We start from the raw sequence: 23,670 nt of genomic DNA on the forward strand, positions 1-23,670 counted from the left end.
ATTTTGAACGAACAGAGGGGTGAAGTGGAAGTGGTTTTTTTTTTTTTTTTTTTTTTTTGGCTGATGCTGCATAAGCTTGCTTTCTTGCATCAAATGCCTCTACTAATGCTAATGCTATTGTAGGACTGGAGTACGTGGTTGGTGTTTTGGAAGGTGGGGAAGCACTTTTTGCCGTAATTATCAACAATTATGTCAAGGTGCTAATGAACTAAAATATATTTACCTCACCTTGACTGCAAAAATTCAGATTTCTTGATTGTTCCTTAATGGACTGTACTTATAAAGACTTTGGGCTTATAATTTATCTCTTTTTTTTTTTTTTTTTTGCTGTGAAATCTAATGCTTTGTTCATTTTCTTGCATATTGAACTCTGTTATCTGATGAAATAGATTTGGTTTATTGTTATTAGAGTAGCTTGCTTTTCAAATATTGGACAACATTGCTGGCTGTTATAAAATACTCGACAACACGTGAGTGCATTTTAGTTAATGTGTGGAGTATACTGACCAGTAATAAGAACTGGTATTTTTAAGAGAGACAGACACACTCAATAGCCTTTTAAAATATAATAATACCTCATCTTTGTCACTAGCCATCTCATCTTTTATTAAAGTTTTGGGCATTATTTCTTATCAAATAAATATTTTTTAATACTGTGAAAACTTTAAATATTCCTGGTTGCAATAACCAGACAAGTACAGCTGCAGTTTCATATATATGCATTATGATGGTTGAGTGAAGCAATTGGTTTTCAAGAACAAGTTAACACAACTGCTGGCTGTAGTTGCAATTATACTGTGGTCACATGAGTGTGATGTTAGAAAGAAAAAGTCTAATGGAAGCATGATTATATCCAATATGGTCACAAAATTATATTATTTCTATTTACAATCATAAGTAGCTAGTTCAACATGCTGCACTGTATCACAAGCAGACCATTAAGCCTAAAACTGTTGATAATGCTTAATGTGGTAAATGTGATATACACTGGCTACACTTTGGAAAAGTCTGTTTCTTAGTAATCATTTGTGTTTTCCTGAAAACAGAAATAAAACTGTACAGAAATTAATACACTTGAAATAAGTAATCTAAATCAGCTTACCTCCGTGGTTTTCCCATAAGTCTTCTAATTTTGCACCAATGTGCACGAGGAAGCTTATATGTCTTTAAGTATGGAAATGATTCTCGAAGGCATATACAGAAATCATTATCACCCAAAAATAGAGGTCTAGTGAAAAATAAATATTGGAAAGGAATTTTAAATTTCATAATTTTGAAAATTGAAACTACATTACAGGATATTATTTTAAGTTAAACTACCTTAAAAAATATTATATAATTCAGTTAATTAGTAAGTTGGTCCACCTTTAGCAGTGATGCCAGTAACTAATAACTGGGACATTTATTCTTGTGAATATTTGTGGATGAATATGTGTGAATATTGGTCATCGCTTGTAGAGAATCCTCAGTACTTGACAGATTCATCCTGGATGGTTCTGTCAATACCGTGCAATAGAAACATTGCTCGCTTACTTCAAAACATCACTGTCAGATGAAAAGACAGAAATGATTTTTTTTAAAATGAAAATCCCAAACACAAAAGTTATTAGATACTATAATGCTAAGTATGGATCAGTTAAAAGCTGAGAAGACATATAATACTTGTTGACATTAGATGAATTTCTGTTGATTGTAATTTTTGAGAAATACAAGCGAAGAAAGTAGTTCCAGAAACAGAAGTAAAATGGATAATTAATTAAATATCTTTATTTCTTAAGACAAATGGGCCTGGAGTACTGGTGTCCATGATTAAAGAATAACAATAAGTATATATCCAGTAAAAATATTTTAATTATAGATAACTACATCGGAGCTTATGAGAAAATCATGTCTCTTTATCAACAAATTTGAAATTAACGTATACAGTTATGCGTGCAGTGAGGCGAGTGAGGGCGCGTTATTCGTTAAATTGGTATCTATTGTTGCTGCATGGACATGCGCTGTATTACTCCAGCGTTTGTCGTGGCATAAAATTGTTGTCTCCAGGATGGGGTGCAATCTCATGCCTTTGCAGTGGTTCATGGTTCTCGGGTTGCTCAATATATTGAGTGACTCTAACCAAAGGCAGTGGCGAAAGTGCCTGGAGTGGAGTGGTAGCCCAGAAGTGCTCTGCGATTGCAGATTGGTCGGTCTCAGCAAGGCGGATTGCTTTGTCATGTTCAGTAAGGCAGACTTGAAGATGTCTTGATAGAGAATACCGAGAGAAAAATCCTCAGTGAATACTGCATAAAATACGGTATTCTCTGAGGATTTTTGAGATCCACCCCGATACGCTTGGATAGTAGGGAATGTAGGCGGTAGGTAAAGTGTCCTAGTTCGGGGGTCTCGGGTGGACTGTGAGCTCCTGTGCTTGTAATTGGCTACCCAACACACGTGCTAGACAGGTGCCTATTACAAGCACAGGAGCTCACAGTCCACCCGAGACCCCCGAACCAGGACAATTTACCTACCGCCTACATTCCCTACTATCCAGGCGTATCTCAAAAATCCTCAGAGAATACCGCATAAAATGCATATAGTTGCCCGGCAGAAGCCTACGTTCTCTAGTCTTCAGTGTGAAGACCCCTATCACATCTCTCTTACACAGCAGTGTAATATACCGCAAAACCTTCAGAGACTGTGACAGATGCTACATAGCAGAGACATTAAGACGTCTTCAAGACTGCCTTACCGAACATGACAGAGCAATCTGCTTTGCTGAGACCGATCAATCCGCAATTGCAGAGCACTTCTGGGCTACCCACCACAACCTCAATCCCAAACAGGACTATAAGATAATAGACCACTCCAGGCACTTTCGCCACCGCCTTTGGTTAGAGTCACTAAATATATTGAGCAACCCGAGAACCATGAACCGCTGCAAAGGCATGAGATTGCATCCCATCCTGGAGACAACCATTTTATGCCTCGACAAACGCTGGAGTAATACAGCGCATGTCCATGCAGCAACAATAGATACCAATTTAATGAATAACGTGCCTTCACTCGCCTCACTGCATGCATAGCCGTATACGATAATTTCAAATTTGTTGATAAAGAGACGTGATTGTCTCGAAAGCTCCAATGTAGTTATCTATAATTAAAATATTTTTACTGGATATATACTTATTGTTATTCTTTATCTTTATTTCTGCTAAGTACAGTACAAGTACTAGGAACAATAATACTCATCATGGCAACATGGCCAGGAGTAATGAAGATTTCAGAAAAGAGTGGGGAAATTACTGTTACCAATTCAAATAAACAGTAGGAAGTACCTATAGAAAATGAATGAGACAGAAACTGGACAACTATGAGACAGAGTGGAGGACACTGTAAGAGATAAACAATTAATTAACCTGACTGCCCTCTTCTGAATGGCATTTAGAAGCTTCTGATAGGCTTTGAAGACACCACCCCAGATGTGAGAACAATATTCCATGGTACGGTGGATTTCAGATTTGCACAGAGTGAGCAACTGTGTAGAAGAAAAGACTAAGAATGAAAAATAAACCCAGTTTTATTTTTCATTCTTAGATGAAATGTGCAACAGTATCGAAATAAATAGAGTAAGCAATATTTGTGATGTACTTATGACAAGAGATTACAAGTCAGGGTAATCCCTAATAAAGATACGTGATCTTGTTTAGCAATCTGAGTGTCATCAAAGATGAGCCTAGAAGCAGTAGATTCTGTTTTGTAAGAAATAAGGCTGGGCTGAGTTTCAGAAGGACTGAAGCTGAGCTCTCTTTGTCCCCCACTGGAAAATTACCCGGAGATCAGCAATTAAGGAATTGGTGGTAGATATTTGAGAAGTTAAGGCTGTTTGAGCAGGGCAGGGTTTCTCAAACTCAAAGGTGCAATGTATTGGCTGTCATCAGCAACACTATGAATACAATTTCCTGCCAATGGACATTATACAAGAAAAGAGCAAAAGAAAGGACTGAACCTTGAAGAACACCAGCATTAGAAAAATGAGAAGACACCCGTCTACCATCATTTGCTGTGAGTGGTTAGAGAAAACTGGGTAACCTATTGCAAAAAACAGTTGGCAATCCATAAGATGGAAGCTTATTTAGAAAACATTCATGGAAACCTTAATCAAGAGCCTAAAAAAAGTCAAAAGCAACTACTGGAGTTTCTCCAAACTTTTCCATCAAATTTGTTCAAAGATGGGTAACATAGGCCAATATATCACCAGTGGATGGACATTGACAGAATCCATAGGGGCATCATCAATCAGACGAAAGATTTCGACACAGTTTAAGGGTTGGTGGATGATGGAGTCCTCCATTACTTTGGAAAGTAGAGATAAGTGCAATGGATCGATAATTGGGTGAGGGGGGGGGGTGTCTGTCACACTTTATAGAAACTGACTGGATATGAGTAGATTTCCAAGCAGAGGGGAAAAATACCAGAATAAGAAATTGTAAAAAGTGACACTGAACAGGTGAAAGCTCAGGAGTACTGATTTGGAAAACAAGTGGAGAAATGCCACTAGGGCTTAGGGCTTTCTTGGCATCAAGACTTCAGAATTCTTCTAAAATTCATATGTTGGAAGACTACTTAGGTAGGATGTGGTTTAGCAAGATCAGTGATACCAGAGCTGGAAAAAAAGTAGAATGTTAGCAAGTTGAATTTATCTTTAGCTGAGGAGGCAATAGAACCATCAGGCTGTAACAGAGTGAGAGGACAGAAGTTGTGGCCGATAGCTCTGGCAAGAGAACAAAATGCTCAATTACCATTTGAACAAGAAGCTCTCCATGCTTAGCCAATTAAAATCAAGTGTGAATTGATTAATAATTGTTTTAAAATTATTGTGAACTATAGTGTGGACAAAAAATGAAGCTGGAGATTTTGATACAGGCCAACTGCAATATGCTACATTATCTTCAACAACCTTATTGAAAAACCAAGGTTTAGAAAAAAAGATGAGATTTTAGGGTGGAATGCAGAATAAAGAATAATATCACTGCCATGATCTGAGCAAATACTGGAATCAGAACAGAAATCATGCAGCTATCCCAATTCACATTCCTGTAATGCCAAACAATGAGGTTTCAGTGGAGAAGAGACCATCACCAAATTGTGATCCAATGTAGAAGGATGTAGAGTTGCTTGAGCATGTACAGAGAAGGAAAACAAGATTGGTGAGGGGAACAAAGGGGTTCTCTTACCAAGAAAGGCTGAAGTTCTGCAAATTGCAGTGGCTGGAGACAACACACCTGCAAGATGATCTGATTGAGGTGTATAGAGCCTTGAATGGGTTGAGCATGCTGAATTCTAATGGGATCCTTCCTCTTACTCAGATTACGAACCTGAGGGGACATAAATTCAAATTGAGGAAAGACAGTTGTAGAATAGATTGTGCAGAAATTTGCCTTTAGCCAGCGGGTATTTGATTGCTGGAACAAACTTCCATCTGTTGTTGTGGAAGTTGATAGCTTAAATAAATTCAAAGAGACTGGAAAAACGTTTAGAGGGAATGGTTGTGTTAAATTGGTTTTTTTTTTTTTTTTTTTTTTTTTGGCTGATACTACATAAGCTTATACGCTTGCTTTCTAATCACATGCCTCTATTACTATTATTACTATTTGCAAACTTAGACTTAGACAATAAGCCTGATATACATTCATCAGTAAATATAGAAAACAACAATGAGCCCAGCACTGAATTCTGGAGGACTCCATTAATAATAGTCCATGAAGAGTGGTCCATTAATAGCTATTCTCCGTCTTCTCCCACTCTACCATTCCTTTATCCAGAGCAGTAACTTGCACTTAGTGCCACACTACTCCAACTTGTACAGCAATCTTTTATATGCAACAGTATCAAAAGCTTTCCTGAAATCAAAATATATGATATCAAAATTATTTTTTGCATCCAGTTCCTTTGTTACTTGAATCATAATATCCAAGTACATTAATCAAACAAAATCTCCCCTTAAGATATCCATGCTGTGACTGCAATATATGTGCATTCCTGTCTAGATGATACTGCATTACTTCTTTAACCAGAGACTATAATTCTCCCTGCAACAGAAGTTAAGCTAACAGGCCTGTAATTACTATGTCACCGTTTGATCATCCTTTGTGAATTGGGGATACATTTGCATATCTCCAGTCCATAGGGACCCTTCTGAATCAAAAGATGCTGTCATAATAATGGGCAATGGTTTGCTTATCTCTTTTGGTGACACCCTTAAAATAATTGGACAGTACCATCCACCCCTGGTATCTTTTTTATGTTAAGCTCCAACAATATCCCTTCCATTTTCCTCTCAGTATCACAAAGTCATTTAGCTTTCTGTTAGATTCTGATGAACTTCTGCAATTCCCTTCCCTAAAGAACTCCTCAATTGTGAATGTTGATGCAAAATAACTATTCAGTTTGTCAGCAAACTGAGCAGGATCATCAACGGTTAAACTATCAACATCAAGTGGACCAATGTTATTCAAGCCCCTCGAAGCTGAGAGAATGATAGAGGCAACAGATGAATTTAAAGAATGGTGTAGAGATATTTTTAGCCAAAGGAGATCAAAAAGTGGAGATTCTAAATTAGGAAGTCTCTGACAAAGAATATCAGAGCAAACCTGTGCACAAGTATCATTTCTTTAGTAAAAAGAATCATAGATTGAATAATTAAGGCAGCTGAGATGACTAGTGTTTAGCAGATTGTAGGTAAAAATGGACATCAGTGAGATTGGAAATGATACCATGTATATTGGTGAAACAAATGAGTAAGTTTTTTGGCGGTATACATTTCTAGTAAGTTTGTTCTATTCATTTGACTATTTGTCATACATTCGGCAGGTAAAGTAAAATTAGCTGGACAAACATATATGAATTAATTCATACATGCTTGCCAAACTACTTTTACTTGCCCACCTTGTTTGGATATGACATGCGTGCACACACACAACAAGAATATACTCAGCTCCTTGACATGAGGTGGCCTCCACAATATCTCCCACATACACACTACTCAGACTCCCTGCAGTCACTAACTGGCAGAGTGGAGGCAATGAGATTATACACCAGTTGATATGTATGTCTCCTAGAGAGTTAACAATAGGTTTGGTCTGTTGCGCTATTTAGCAGTTAGTCTGCAAAAACCATTTCAAAGTTGTACTCTTGAAATGTAAGGAATATTGACTTTGCCATGATGCCCATCATATCTTCAAAAGAAATCACTTGTATAATGCATGATGGAAGAGATGATTGTTGCTGGAGTTTTGCTCCACACACTAAACATGGGGTTTTACTACTTTAAGCAATAAAGAAAGTGGTATTATTGCACTGAATGATGTGAGTGATCTACCACCTCATCTTGCCTAGTGACACAGAGGGGTGGCATTCCTTTGTGTGATGTCTGCACCTTGAAATTCACATCTGGTCTACTATGTTTCAGGCCTTGTACACAAGGGCATTCCCAGGATTACTAACAGTCCCACTATCATAAAGGTGCATTCAAGGACCTGCTTTTGGTTGTTGCAAAACAACTGGACTCACAAGTAGCCTGAATATCAGTTCCATCAGTATTTTAAACTCACAGGTTAAAAAAAAAAAAAAAAAAAAGGTCAACTGCAGCCATTATCAATCCACTGCAGGATGGAAGCCTCCTCAACAATTCATGCTAACTTGCAGGTAGTAAGCCCTAATCTGTAATACCTAGAAGAACATCTGAGACAAACCTCAAGAACCAGTTATGACACTCTCAATATATTGCTTACTGTAATTTCTCCAATTCCCATATGATAAAGACTGTGAGACAAAATTTGTTTGTCCCTGATTACATATTTTTGCTGGTGTAATGATCAATGATCTCTGTTGCTGCCTGTGATCCCAATACAAATGAATATTGGATTTCACCATGATGAAAGACCCAAACAAAGGGTCTTTCAAAACAAAGCTCTGAAGATCCAAAACCAGGGCTGTGGTGGAGGGTATACACCGTATACCCTCTGGATTTTTTAAGGTGAATAGTGCGTATACCTTCTGGTTTTTGAAAGACTGAAATACGGTGTATAAAGGTATTTGCCGTATACCCTCTGGAATTCGATTAATATCCACAGTATGCTCTCTGCTTTTTGTAACATTCATAGAGTATACCTTCTGCTAATTTTACAACTACAGCACTGCCAAAAATCCTTATTGAGGAGCACTTTACAGAGAATATTTATGTGTACTTCCTATTCAGCACTTTATGAAGATGTTCATAATTTTAGCAGTGCTGTCTTTCAAATTCTTCTTCTCCTGCCTCTGATGTAAGAGTCTTTCAAATCACAGTAATCTCAGATGTTGTTCCCAATCAAAGGAAACTCCTTGTAATAGTTTCTTCCAGCATGCTGTGTACCTATTACTATGGATTTTTCTTGTCAGTATTAACTGATTATAGATCCTTGATACAGTTTGCACATATACAAATGTTATCTTTGCTGTTTCACTTAGGGATGCCTCGCACTATAAAAGCACTGATAAGCATATCTTTTGCAAACTTGCTGATACCATTTGAATTCCACCCCACAGTTGTGTATTAATAGATAAGTTCATCTCCATAATTACTAAGTGGTATTCTATTTAAATTCAACAGGAGGCACTTGCTAATCAGGATGTCTGCTTCTCTAATATTTTGGTAAGGAAGAATATTATTGTCACTTATGTCAATTAGTTGGGCAATTTAATGATTGGTATATATATAAAAAAGTCTATTACGAGAAAAACAATTCAAACTATTACACAGATGAATGCACATATACACACTGTGTATCCACCTACAGTCGGTCCTCGTATAACACGTGTTTACATTACACGAATTCAATCATACATGATTTATAAATAGGGGAACGTTATCTTATATAAACAAACCGAATTCGCTTATGCACGATTCCCCTTTGTGTTTACAAGAAATTGCAGTCGAACGTGGAATCACCCCAACTGAACGCAACACGATAGGAATGAAGAAGATTCTGAAAATGTATTTATGTGTTTTATATCAGTGAAGGGGAAACACATTTCACCATAATAACGTAAAAACCAACACAATTCCAGCTATCGATATAATCGCAAATGCAATTAGATCGAGTTTACTACCAGTTTATTACAGATTCCACTAGAAGAAACGCAACTGGAAATTGTTTTTACTGTTTTATGGTAGTAACCCCCAGAAATCTGCTTTAGTAAAATGTGAGGTGTTAATAGCCTAACTCTGCCTTTACGGTGTTGTTTATTCAGTTTATACACGCATGCAGCTTTGTTTATGTGTATCAAGCGTGCATCCTCGTTTTGTAATTGTGCTTTATTCCCTAAAAATTAGTAAAATACTATTTAAAAGGTGTGAAAAGGAAGCGTCCTAGTGAAGACACTGCAGATTCAGAGAGAAAAAGAAAAGCAATATCGATAAACAGAGGCGGACTGGATCAAAAATTCTTACCCGGGAAAATTTATAGTGGCCTCATACTACGGTTTATGGCCAAAATCACATTGGCCTCCGGCCCACCGGGATTTCCCGGGTAAGGCTTATGGCCAGTCCGCCTATGTCGATAGAGAAAAAAATATGAAATTGTGAAACGCCTTGAGCGAAATGAAAGACCATGTGATATTGAACGTGATACAGACCTAAATGAGGCAACGCCAAGAATTACAAAGAATGCAGAGAAAATAAAAACAACTTTCATAGCAGGAACAACTCAAAGTGTAATTAAAATCCATTAGATTAAGACACAAAGAATTGGAAGAGATGGAATGGCTGTCATCTGTTTGGATAGAAAATCAAACAAAAAAACAAGTTTGCTTACGATAGAAGCAAAAGCAGTAGCAATATTTTATTACGTAATAGTCGTAATAAAATACGTAAGCATTTTATTACGACTTACGCATTATAATTTATACTTACGTATTATAAAATACGTAAGTATTTTATTACGACTATTTTATTTAATATAATAAATTTTTTACGAATAAAATACTTTTTCAGCATTAAAAAATACTAAAAATACTTTATTATAATATAATAAATAATAAAAAATATTTATTATTATATTATAATAAAAAATATATATTATATTTTTTATTACGTATTTTAATCGTTATAAAATACGTAAGTATTTTATAACGATTAAAATTACCCGATTATTTATTGTGTTTGGTAATATTTTGGTTCCAAATGTGTGTTCAATCTTGGGTGGTCGGCACCTAACCCCACTTTTCCCATAGGGCCTGTTGTTTATATTGCACGATTTTGCATTGCACGAGGGTTTCTAGGAACACAACTATCGTGCTATACGAGGACAGACTGTACTTTGAATTCATATAATCATGCTAGGGGTTCTCTTAAGTATTGTTTTAGAATACCTTTAAACAACTATAATTTAAACTTTATTGACTTAAAATAATAAAGGATATGATACAGGACCACTTTCATAGGAATGATATCCTTAATGGATCATTCACAAAGGGGAAAGCATGCCTATGAATTTTGTTAGTTATTATGATGAAGTCAAAAAAATAATTACAACATTATTTACCACAGCTTCAACATGAAAGGGTATTATATAAACTAGAGCAATTGGGATTACTGGTAAAGTCCTTTATTTGACAGAGGCTGGCTAAAAGATAGGGGAAAGGGAAGGAGGGAGGGGGGAGAGAGAGAGAGACAGAAGATACATAAGAAAGAGACGTACAGCTTCTACAGAGGGATCAGAGAAGAGAGACCAGACTAGTGAGAGGCACTAATCCAGGGGTGGGGAACCTTTTTACATAGGAAGGCCAAATTTTATTTAACCAAGATACTATTAGGCTGCATGCTGAGAATTAAATATAAAAATTATATTTTTGTAGGCATATTTACAATTTTAATTACAGCCTGTTATTGTATGAGGAATTTAAACAAAAAAATTAACAAAGACATTTATTTATTTGTTTAGCAAAGATGATAACAAATTGAAAGAGGCCTCCGTTTTCAGGATTCATAACAAAACTAAAAATGGACGAATTTAGACAACAGACCATTTAATGACTTTTTTATGACTACTTAATGCCAGATAGTAGTTTGATATTTGGTTCAAACATTGTTGAGTGCAATTTTAATTGGTTCTTCAAGTGAATATCCGTCCTCTGAGATCTCAAGTTTGTTTTAATTTGTGTGATATATGAAAATGTTGATTCACAACAGTAGGTTTTGCCAAAACAAGATAGCATTCGACGAGCATGTCGACACAGACATGGGTATTCAACAGCATTTTTCCATATTTAAAGAGGATTCTTCTTCGCATCAAATAGAGACTTCAGAATATTATCTTCTGAGAGCTCAATTAATTCCATCAGTAAGTCATCAGGTGCTTTGGAGACATCATTCAGGTGTGGTGAAAAGCTGGTTTCAGTGTGAGATCATGTTTCTCAAAATCAGCAAACTTTTCATTGCATTCTTCAATCAGGGAGTCTAGACAGCTGTGTATTCTTTCATGCTGCATTTCCTTAATGATTTGTTTGTTTCCTATTCATTAATTACTTTTTCCAGGATAAATGGGCCTGTTGTACTGGAATCCATATAAATGATGATTAGGTGTTTGTTTAGCCAGTAAAATAATATCTTTAATATAAATAGATACTGAATATCTTTAATTACAAACAGATACTGTAGCTTTGGAGACAAATCGTGCCTCTTCTTCAACAGAAAATGGAAACTTTAGAGATAAAATTATTCTAATGGACACAGTTGTGCATGCAGTGAGGTGTGCAAGGGCACGAGGTAGGCCATCCAATCATTAAACCGGTGTTTATTGTTGCTGCATGGACGTGCATAGTTTTTCTCCAGCGCTTGTCTAAACCTAAACCGGTTGTCTCTAAGATGGGGTGTAGTCTCATGCCTTTGCAGCGGTTCATGGCTCTCGAATTACACAATATACTGAGTGACTCTAACCAGAGGCAGTGGCAAAAGTGTTGGGAGTGGTCAATTATTTCATAGTCCTGCATGGGATTGAGGTCATGGTGGGTGGACCAGAAGTGTTCCGCGATTGCGGACTGGTCGGTCTCAGCAAGGCGAATTGCTCTGTCGTGTTCTGCAAGGCGGTCTTGAAGACATCTTGAAGTCTCTCCTATGTAGCAGCTGTCACAATCTTTGCAGGCTATACGGTATATTACACTGCTGCATAAGAGAGGGGTGACCGGGGTCTTTACATTGGAAACTAGAGAATGTAAGTTTCTGCCAGGCAACTGCACGCATTTTATGCGGTATTCTCTGAGGATTTTTGAGATCCGGCCTGACATGCCTGGATAGTAGGCGGTAGGTACATTGTCCTGAGTTGGTGGTCTCGGGTGGACTGTGAGCTCCTGTGCTTGCAGTAAGCACTTGTCTAATATGTGTGTGTTGGGTAGCCACAATTGATCAAGTCTGTCCTCACTTTAGAAATCTCGTTGTGCCTAGCTTCATCTGTACTGGTATGGCTCCAAGCCCTGGAGAATAGAGTGCGGGCAGTGCTGTTGAGATGACTAGGAGCACGGCCAAATCTGTAGTTTGTGAACTGTCCGCACCACATAGGCTTACGGTATACTGAGGTTTCTAGATGTGGGCCCACGCGTTTTACTAGGACGTCCAGGAATGGGAGAGATCCGTCTACTTCTAACTCTAGAGTGAACTGGATGAACACAGACAGGGAATTGAGATATTCTAACAATGTTGTTTCAGAGCCACGTGGGATGAAGGTGAAGATGTCATCAACGTATCTGCACCATATAGGCCCATAACAACGCTGAGTTGTCGCCTGATTTCCTTACCTTGTGTGTGCGCGATGTAAGGAGTGTAAGGAAATCAGGCGACAACTCAGCGTTGTTATGGGCATATATGAGAGTTTGAGGGACAGGGTGGATGCCCTCGAAAGATCTAAATTGAGGGGCCCATCGGGCTCTCAGCTGCCCACATCAACGCCAGAGCTTGCACTTGGTCATCATGCAACACAGCGGCAACCCCCAAGGCAGAATGCGCTGGTCCCACAGGAACTGGTAGTTGTTGGTGACTCTATTGTCAGGGAAACGGGAAACATGCTTTGTAAAAAGGATAGGTGGAACAGGACCAGGGTATGTCTGCCAGGGGCAAAGGTTGATGACGTTGCAGAGCGGATATCATCTTTTAAGGGCACAAAAGGTGATATAGTTGTACACGTTGGCACTAATGATATTAGGAGTAGGAGACCGGCAGAATTACTTAACAAGTACAGGTCACTGTTGAACAAAAGCCGAGAATTAGGGTTGAATTTGAAAGTGTCTGCAATTCTGCCCAGACACGATAGAAGGGAGTATATGATGAGATCCTTGTCAATCAATTCGGCCCTGGAAAGAATGTGCAAGGCTCAAGGGGTAGAATTTTTTTCAGCCTGGACTGTACTTGTTAACAGGAGAGACTGCTTCTATAGGGATGGATACACTTAAATAGAAAGGGTGCAAGAATATTTGCTGATGCTATTGAGGCAGTTTTAGGTGGGTCGGAAAACTTATAGCTTGGGGGGATACAAGGACTAATGGTTTAACAGTAGCCATAGGCAGAGGTGAAGGTGATTCTTGCACAACTTCTATTAGAATAAGTAGCGACCTGGAGCGTGGGGTGTTGGGGGTTTCAGGGACGGATGGCAGTCATCCTGAAATAGGTGGGTATATGGGATGTGTTAGGGTAACTAAGAATAGGAGGAGGAGCATGTATGCTTGCATGTATACCAATGCTAGAAGTATAGTAAATAAATTTGATGAATTTGAAGTGTTGGTCAAGACATCAAAGGCGGATATTGTTGGGATAGCAGAGACGTGGTGTCATACGGATATAAGGAATGCTGAACTGGAATTTGGGGAGTACAATGTGTACAGAAAGGATACACAGGATAGAAAGGGAGGAGGTGTTATGCTGTTAATTAAGAAAAACATAAAATCAAAAGAAGTGCATCCAGTTGATAAAGATGAACAGTGAACTGTTGAGTCAGTTTGGTGTGACATAAGCACTGCGAAAGCAAAAATAAGAGTAGGAGTGTGTTATAGGCCTAATGACTCGAATGAGTACAATGAACAATTGTACAGAGAAATAGAGTGGGCTAGTAAATCGGAATGTCTTATAATGGGGGATTTTAACTTCCCAGATATTGACTGGAACTTGTGGGTTGGGCACTCACACACTAGTCAGACTTTTGTGGATTTATTGGATGATTGTTTTCTGCAGCAGCATGTTCGAGAGGCAACCAGAGAAAGTAATACTCTTGATCTGGTTATCAGCAGTGATCATTCATGTATTAGGAATTTGCAGATTAAAGAACCACTAGGTGGCAGTGATCACAGTGTACTGACGTGGGATTTACTTAAAGATTTAATTACCATCAGGGGTAAAGGAAAGGGTTTTTGCTTCCGTAAAGGCGAGTACAGTGGTCTCCGACAGTTTTTAATTTCTGTACAGTGGGATCAACTGACGATGTTACCAACAGTAAATTCTAAGTGGGAAGCATTCAAGGAATTAATCGTGGATGCTACTCAAAGTTTCATACCTATTAAGAAATATTGTTCAAGGTTTAGGCCTAAATGGTTGTCAAATGAACTAATGAGACTCGTAACAGAGAAGAAAAATGCATGGGATGCATATAAATTATCAAGCGACTCAGAAGCCTATGGCAGATATAAGCTAGTCTGTAATCAGGTGACAAAGGAGGTTAGGCAGGCGAAGGCAGATTACGAGAAATCCTTGGCAAAATATGCTAAGAAAAACTGCAAGGATTTCTTTACTTATATAAACTCTAAAAGGAAGGGAATGAATCTGATTGGTCCACTTGACATCGATGATTCGACTGTTGATGATCCTGCTCAGATAGCAAACAAACTGAATGAGTATTTTGCATCTACATTCACACATAAGGAATTATTAAGGTTTGAAAATGGCAGAAGGTTATCAAATTGTAGCAGGATACTTAATGATTTTGGAATAACTGAAAGCAAAGTGGAGGAGAAATTGTTGAAGTTAAACATAAGGAAAGCACCCGCGGTGGATGGGATCTATCCAGTTATATTAAAGTAAGCGGCAAAGCAACTAAGCAAACCCTTAGCCATAATTATGAGAGCATCCTTGGACTCAGGGGAGGTTCCCACGGACTGGAGAGGTCATGTGCAAATGTATCCCCAATTCACAAATATATGATACGATTGAAGGGTGACACGAGTAATTACAGACCAGTTAGTTTAACTTCTGTTCCGGGTAAAATAATGGAGTCACTGGTTAAAGATGCATTGCAGGATCATCTAGACAAGACTGCAGCAATAATTCAGACACAGCATGGATTTGTTAAGGGAAAGTCTTGTCTGATAAATTTGATAGGATATTATGATGTGGTTACAAAGGAACTGGATGCAAAAAATAATTTTGATATCATATATTTGGATTTCAGGAAAGCTTTTGACACTGTTGCGCATGGAAGACTATTGTACAAATTGGAGCAGAATGGTATTAAGGGTAAGCTGCTACAATGGATAAAAGGATGGTTAAGTGGGAGAAGACAGAGGGTGGTAATCAATGGGTGCTGCTCTTCTTGGACTAATGTTATTAGTGGAGTCCCACAGGGTTCGGTGTTAGGTCCGCTGTTGTTTTGTATATTTATCAATGATATTGATGAAGGTATATCAGGCTTAATGTCGAAGTTTGCAGATGATACAAAGGTTGGCAGGGTTGTTAATGACAGTAATGGCAGTGTGCTACTGCAACCTTGACAAATGCAAAGTACTGAATATGGGTAGAAGTAACCCCAGAGAAATGTACCAACTGTGTGGTACTACACTTAAGGTGGTAGAAAATGAAAAAGACCTGGGAGTAATTGTGCAGTCAGATATGAAGTTTTCTGAACAATGCAGACAGGCTGCCAAGGCAGGTCATGGGGTTTTGTCAATGATATATAGGAATTTTGCTAGCAGGGAAAAGGAGGTGATTATCCTTCTGTATAAGGCAATGGTCAAGCCACGCCTTGAGTACTGCGTACAGGTCTGGAGGCCTCATTTTAGGAAGGATGTAGATTTACTTGAGCGTGTACAGAGAAGGGCAACAAGATTGGTGAGGGGAATGAAGCGATCCTCTTACCAAGAGAGGCTTAAGTTCTGCAAATTGCAGTGGCTGGAGACTAGGCGCCTGCGCAGTGATCTGATTGAGGTGTATAAGGCCTTGAATGGGTTGAGCACGCTGAATTCTGATGGGATCCTTCCACTTGTTCAGATTACGAACCTAAGAGGGCATAAATTCAAATTAAGAAAAGACAGATATCGAATAGATGTGCGGAAATTTGCCTTTAGCCAGCGGATGGTTAATTGCTGGAACAAACTTCCATCTGTCGTTGTGGAAGTTGATAGGTTAATTAATTTAAGGAGGAACTGGACAGGCATTTGGAGGGAATGGTGTGATTTTTTTTTTTTTTTTTTTTTTGGCTGATGCTGCATAAGCTCATACACTTGCTTTCTTGCATCACATGCCACTACTACTACTACTAATACTACAAGTAATTACAGACCTGTGAGTTTAACTTCTGTTCCAGGAAAATTAATGGAGGCACTGGTTAAAGAAGCACTGCAGGATCACCTAGACAAGACTTCAGTTATAGCTCGGACACAGCATGGTTTTGTTAAGGGAAAGTCTTGCCTGATCAATTTGATTGGATACTATGATGCAATCACAAAAGAACTGGATGCAGGGAATAACTTTGATATTATATATTTGGAACTTAGAAAGGCTTTTGATATTGTTGCACATGGAAGACTGCTGCACAAATTGGAGAAGTGTGGCATTGGAGGCAAATTGCTGCTATGGATAAAGGGATGGTTGTTGTTGTTGTTGTTATTTGGTTTTTAGAAGCATTAGCAACTAAGGCCATATTGCTCCGGGGATATGAGGTGGTCACTCCCTGACCTTTCTGCATCCTCCGTTTTTGGTGGCTCACGGGCTCGAACCTCGGTCTAATCAAGAAGCGTGTGCTACGCACTGCTGCTCCTGCCCACGTGGCTATGGAGGCGCCAAAGGGATGGTTGAGGGGGAGAAGACAGAGAGTGGTAATCAATGGACACTGCTCATCGTGGACTAATGTTATTGGTGGAGTCCCTCAGGGTTTAGTGTTAATGTTCAAGTTTGCAGATGATACAAAGGTTGGCAGGGTTGTTAAGGACACTACTGACTCTATGCTACTGCAACAGGATCTGGAAAGGTTGAGCAGGTGGGCTGAGAGGTGTCAAATGAAGTTTAACATTGACAAATGTAAAGTACTACATATGGGGAAACAGCAACCCCAGAGCAACGTATCAACTCTGTGGTACTACACTGAGTTGTAGAGAACAAAAAGGACCTAGGGGTAATTGTGCAGGCAGATATGAAGTTCCCTGAGCAGTGCAGACGGGCTGCAAGAGTAGCTCATGGTGTCTTGTCATGCTGTCATAAGGAGGTGATTATTCCCTTGTATAAGTGACCCACACCTTGAGTACTGTATACAGGTCTGGAGGCCTCATTCAAGAAGGATGTAGGGCTGCTGGAACAAGTACAGAGAAGGGCAACAAGATTAGTGAATGGACAAAGGGGTTGCTCTTACGAAGAAAGGCTTAAGTTTTGCAAATTACAGTGTCTAGTGACTAGGCACTGGCGAGGTGATCTGATAGAGGTGTATAAAGCTTTGAATGGTTTGAGCATGCCCAATGCCAATGGGATTCTTCCTCTTGCTCAGAATAATCACCTGAGAGGGCATAAATTCAGATTGAGGAAAGACAGATGTAGCATAGATGTGCAGAAATTTGCCTTTAGCCAGCGGGTAGTTGGTTGGTGGAACAGACTTCCTTCCCTTGTTGTGGAAGTTGATAGCCTGGACAGGTATTTCGAACGAACGGAGGGATGAAATGGAAGTGGGTTTTTTTTTTTTTTTTTTTTTGGCTGATGCTGCATAAGCTTGCTTTCTTGCATCATATGCCTCTACTAATGCTAATGTGCAACAGTTTAAAAAGATTTTCTAATATCCAAAAATATGATATTGAAGTTATTCCCTGCCTCCAGTTCTTTTGTGACCACATCATACTATCCAATCAAATTCGTCAGGCATGACTTCCCCTTAATGGCGCCTCCGTAGCCAGGTGGGAAGGAGCAGCAGTGCGTAGAACACGCTTCTTGATTAGACCGGGGTTCGAGCCCGTCACCACCAAATACGGAGGATGCGGAAAGGTCAGGGAATGACCACCGCATATCCCGGAGCAATATGGCCTTAGTTGCTAATGCTCCTAAAAACCAAATAACAAACAAACAAACTTCCCCTTAACAAAGCCATGCTGTGTCCGGGCTATAAATGAAGTCTTTTCTGGATGATCCTGCGGTGCTTCTTTAACCAGTGCCTCCATTAATTTTCCTGCAACAGAAGTTAAACTAAGAGGTCTGTAATTACTCGTGTCGTCCTTAGATCTTCCTTTGTGAATTGGGGTCGCATTTGCACATCTCCAGTCCATGGGAACCTCCCGTGAGTCCAAGGAAGCTCTCATAATTATAGCTAAGGGTTTGCTTACTTCCTTTGCTGCTTCCTTTAATATAACTGGAGAGATCCCATCCACGCCAGGTGCCATTCTTTTGTTTATTTTCAACAATTTCTCCTCCACTTTGCTCTCGGTTATTACAAAATCATTTAGCTCACTGTCAGAGTTGAATTTACCTCTGGCATTCTCCTCCCTGAATAACTCCTGATGTGTGAATGTAGATGCAAAATACTCATTTAGGTTGTTAGCTAACTGAGCAGGATCATCAACAGCTGAATCATCAATAGCCAGTGGACCAATCTGATTCATCCCCTTTAGAGTTTACATAAGTAAAGAAGTCTTTGCTCTTTTTCTTTGCATTCTTTACCAAAGATTTCTCGTAATCTGCCTTTGCCTGCCTAACCTCCTTTGTCACTTGGTTACAGACCAGCTTATATCTATCATAGGCTTCCGTGTCACCCATTAATTTATATGTATCCCATGCATTTGTCTTCTCTGCCACGTATCTCATTAGTTCATCTGACATCCATTTAGGCCTAAACCTTGAACAATATTTCTTAGTTGGTATGAAAAGCCTAGTAGCTTCCAAGATTAATTCTTTGAATGTTTCCCATTTTGAATTTGCTGTTGGTAACATCATCAGTTGGTCCCACCGTATAGAATTTAAATACTGCCTCAGACCTCCATAGTTGCCTTTATGAAAGCAAAAAAACTCTTCCCTTTACCCCTGATGGTAGTTACCTCTTTGAGTAAATCCCACTTCAGCACACTGTGATCACTGCTACCTAGTGGTTCCTTTATCTGCAGATTATTAATGCATGAAGAATCACTACTGATAATCAGATCAAGAGTATTACTCCCTCTAGTTGCCTCCCGAATATGGTGCTGTGGAAAACAATCATCCAATAAATCCACAAAACCTTGCTAGTGTGTGAGTGACCAACCCCAAATTCCAGTCAAAATCTGGGATCAAAGGGTAACAAGAGTAATTATAGACCTGTTAGTTTAATTTCTGTTCCAGAAAAAAATAATGGAGTCACTGGTAAAAGAATTCATACAGGATTGTCTAGATTAAGTTACAATTATACTTTAGGCACAGCATGGGTTTGTTAAGGGGAAATCTTTTCTGACCAATTTGATTGGATACTGTGATGTGGTCACCAAAGAACTAGATGGCAAAAATAATTTTTATATCATATACTTGGATTTCAGGAAGGCTTCTGATACTGTTACACATAAAAGAACTGCTGTACAAACTGAAGCAATGTGGTATTAGGGATAAGTTACTACTATGGATATAGGGATGATTGAGTGGGAGTGGTTATCAATGGGCACTGCTCTTCATGGACTAATGGTATTAGTGAAATCCCCCAGGGTTCAGTTCTGTTCATATTTTTGCTTTGAATATTTATTAATGATAATGATGAAGGTATATCTGGCTCCATGTTTAAGTTTGCAGATGAACATTAGAAATATGTTATGAATATTAGAAATGAACATTAGAAATGTGTTATGAATATTAGAAATGAGCATTAGAAATCTGTTATATTAGTATAGTATTATCAATTAATCTTATTAAAGTTCACTGTTAATTGAATTATACTTAACAGAATCATGACCCAGACTAGAGCAGCAAAGCAGTGTTCACAGAATAGCTAGAGTGCTGTGGCTCGCGGGAGAACTGAAGGAGGCGATTCTCCAACGCATCACAGTCTAAAACCATGTGTGAAATGTGAAATGTTTGCAGACCTGTCTAGAACAGAACATGATCTAACTAAGGAGGATGTCTTTGTATGTGCTAGGTGCAGAGACTCCATATGGTTAGCAGTAACCCAAGAGAAACGTACCAACTGTGTGGTACTACACTCAAGGAGGTGGAGAATGAAAAAGAACTGGGGGGGTTATTGTTCAGACAGATATGAAGTTCTCTGAGCAGTATAGGCAGGCTACCAAAGTAGGTCATGGAGTTTTGTCAATGATATATAGGAATTTTGCTAGCAGAGACAAGGAGGTGATTATCCCTTTGTGTAAGGTAATGGTCAGGCCACACCTTGTGTACTGTATACAGATCTGGAGGCCTCATTTTAGGAAGGACCTACGAGGTGATCTGATTGAGGTGTATAAGGCCTTAAGTGGTTTGAGCAGGCTCAATGCTGATGGGATACCTCCACTTGCTCAGATTAAGAACCTGAGGGGGCATCCTAAACAAGCTTCCATCTTATGGTTTGCCAACTGTTTTTTGTAATTGGTTATCCAGTTTTCTCTCTGATCACTCACTCAGGGTGATGGTAGATGGATCTCTGTCTTCTAACTTCTCCACTAATGCTGGTGTCCCCCAAGGTTCAGTTCTTTCCTCCACTCTTTTCCTCTTGTATATTAATGACCTTCTTCCATTGATCAGAAATGCTATCCATAGCACATATCCAATGCTATCGATAGCACATTGCATTCCACTTTCCAGTTTGAGAAACCTTGCCCTGCTCAATCAGCTTCAACTTCTCGAATATCCACTAGGAATTCCTTAAATGCTGATCTCCAGGTAATTCTCCAGTGGGGCAAAGACAACTAAGTTGATTTCAATCCTTCTAAAACTCAGTCTTGTCTTATATCTTGCAAAAAGGATTCTTCTGCTGCTGTGCTTATCTTTGGTGACACTCCGATTTCTAGGCAAAATGATATATCTCTTTTGGGGATTACCCTGACTTCTAATCTCTCTTGGTACAAGCACATTACAAATATTGCTTCCTCTGCATCTAAAAAACTTGGTTTTCTCTTTCGCTCTCGGCGTTACTTTTCTTCCAAACAGCTGTTCACTCTGTACAAATCGCAAATCCGCCCTACCATGGAATATTGTTCCCACATCTGGGGCAGTGCCCCCAAAACCTCTCTCAGGCTTCTCAATTCCATTCAGAAGAGGGCAGTTAGGTTAATTAATGACTCCTCTCTAACAGAGTCTCTCCACTTGCTGTCTCATAGACGTACTGTTTCTGCTGTATGCCTTTTCTACAGATACTTCCATGGGCACTGTTCTTCTGAATTGGCTTCTATAATTCCTGCTCTTTCTTTCAAAACAATCGGAACACGTGCCACCACCAGCCAACATCCATTTACTGTCCAACTTCAAACTCACAGAACCGACTTTTCATCTTCCTTGTTTATTCATTCAAATGCTGTTTTCTGGAACAACTTTCCTTCATATGTATTTCCTGAAAATTACAGTCTACAGAAGTCGAAGTCCACTGTCAACAAATATCTTCTTTCATCTTCTCAACCTCCAACCCAAGCATGGTACTAAGTACTATAGGTTCTAACACCTCTTGTGTTTGGAGTTTTCATTAAAAAAAAATTGAGGAAGGACAGTTGTAGAATAGATGTGCAGAAGTTTGCCTTTAACCAGTGGATAGTTGATTGCTGGAACAGACTTCCATCTGTTGTTGTGGAAGTTGATAGCTTCAATAAATTTAAGGCTGAACTAAACAAACATTTGGAGTGATCGGATGGGTGAAATGGGAAGTTTCTTTTTTCTTTTGTTTTGGCTGATGCTGTATAAGCTTGCTTTCTTGCAACATATGCCTCAACTAATGCTAATGCTAAGAAGCTGTCAGCAGGGGCTCACATCTGGTGTGTATGGGGAAACCCAGGGTCCCAAGCTGGATATCATCATTCTTCTCTTTTTTGCTTTCTTGGTGATTCCCTTCTACTTCTCTCTCTCTCTCTCTCTCTCTCTCTCTCTCTCAGGGTAATGCAGGAATTTTTTTTGGCTGGTGCAGCTTAAACCTCAGGCTTCCTTGCACCATATGACTAAAAAAAAAAAAATAATAATAATAATAATAAAAATAATAACGATACAAAGGTTTACAGGGTGGTTAATGACAGTAATCAGGGTGAGCTACTACAACAGGATCTAAGAAAATTAGGTCAATGGCCTGAGAAACAGCAGATGGAGTTTAACAATGACAAATATAAGGTACTGCATATGGGTAGCAGTAATCCCAAATTAGCATACCATGTGATACTACACACCGAGGGAAGTGGAAAATGAAACATCCCAGCAGGATAATTGTGCAGTCAGATATGAAATTCTTTGAGCAATGTAGACAGACTGCCAGGACAGCTCATGCAGTTTCATCAATGATATACAGAAACCTTGCTAGTAGGGATAAGGAGGTGATTATCCCCTTGTAAAAGGCCATTGTTAGGCTGCATCTTGAGTAAAGTATACAGGTCTGGAGATCTGCTAGAACGGGTGTAGGCACCTACAGTGCAATCTGATGGAGGTGTTTAAGGCCTTGAATGGATGGAGTAAGTTAAATATTGATGGCATACTTACTCTTTGTGAGATTATACACATGAGGAGGCATCAATTCAAGTTGAGGAAGGATGGCTGCAGGATAGATGTGAGGAAGTTTTCCTTCAGTCTGTGGATGGTCGTTTGTTGGAACAAACTTCCATCTGTTGTCGTGGAAGTGGGTGGTTTGAATAAATTCAAGGATGAACAAGACATTCTTAGATGGTATGGATAGGTGAAGTGTACAGTTTTTTTTTTTTTAGCTGATGCTTTACAAGCTTACTGTCTTGCATCAGTTGCCACTTCTAATTCCCAATTTATTAACTTTGGATGTTTTCATCTTACTGCAGACATGGCTAGTAGGGATGACCTGAGATTCTGCTTTATGATGCAAATTAAGATGGTAATAACTTATTTTTGTATCCATCATTGCTGTATGAGAACATAACATTAAGTATTATGGAAAAATACACTACAAAAAACTTAGTAATAAATAAGAATGTTAAAACCTAACAAGAAAACAGAAATAATGGCAATGAAAGAACAAAAAATAAATACTTACTGGTCAATATTAGAATAGAACCATTCATAGCAAACCCATTTATGTGCTTTTGGCAACTTTAATAAATTTCTGAGTCGGAATCCAACTTTCTGAGCTACTCTTTTATCTGGTGTAGATGGAGTAGAGGTAGAAGTAGAAGACTGCGATAGACAAAAAAAAATTCAGATACTCTGCTTATGAACAATTCCTTGCTTTTAATTATTATTTAGAAATTATTTCATTAATAAAATTTTTGGAGTCTGAAAATTGTGTCCAATCTGTGTAGACTGATTTCAAA

General features: G+C 38.7%; 1 protein-coding gene across 1 annotated transcript in view; it reads right to left on the minus strand.

Annotated features, from left to right (window-relative positions):
- The window catches only part of LOC150077502 (protein lin-9 homolog), a 191,490-nt gene that overhangs the window by 131,054 nt on the left and 36,766 nt on the right, over positions 1 to 23,670 (minus strand). The window contains exons 5-6 of the mRNA XM_090385923.1: positions 23,394 to 23,533; positions 1,103 to 1,228 (exon numbers count right to left, since the gene is read on the minus strand). Coding sequence (XP_090242049.1) covers positions 1,103 to 1,228; positions 23,394 to 23,533 — 266 coding nt within the window. The remainder of the gene's footprint in view (positions 1 to 1,102; positions 1,229 to 23,393; positions 23,534 to 23,670) is intronic.

The sequence above is a fragment of the Mastigoproctus giganteus genome, chromosome 12 (genome assembly GCF_048544385.1).
Source record: "Mastigoproctus giganteus isolate SK-2022 chromosome 12, ASM4854438v1, whole genome shotgun sequence".
Taxonomy (NCBI): Eukaryota; Metazoa; Arthropoda; class Arachnida; order Uropygi; family Thelyphonidae; genus Mastigoproctus; species Mastigoproctus giganteus.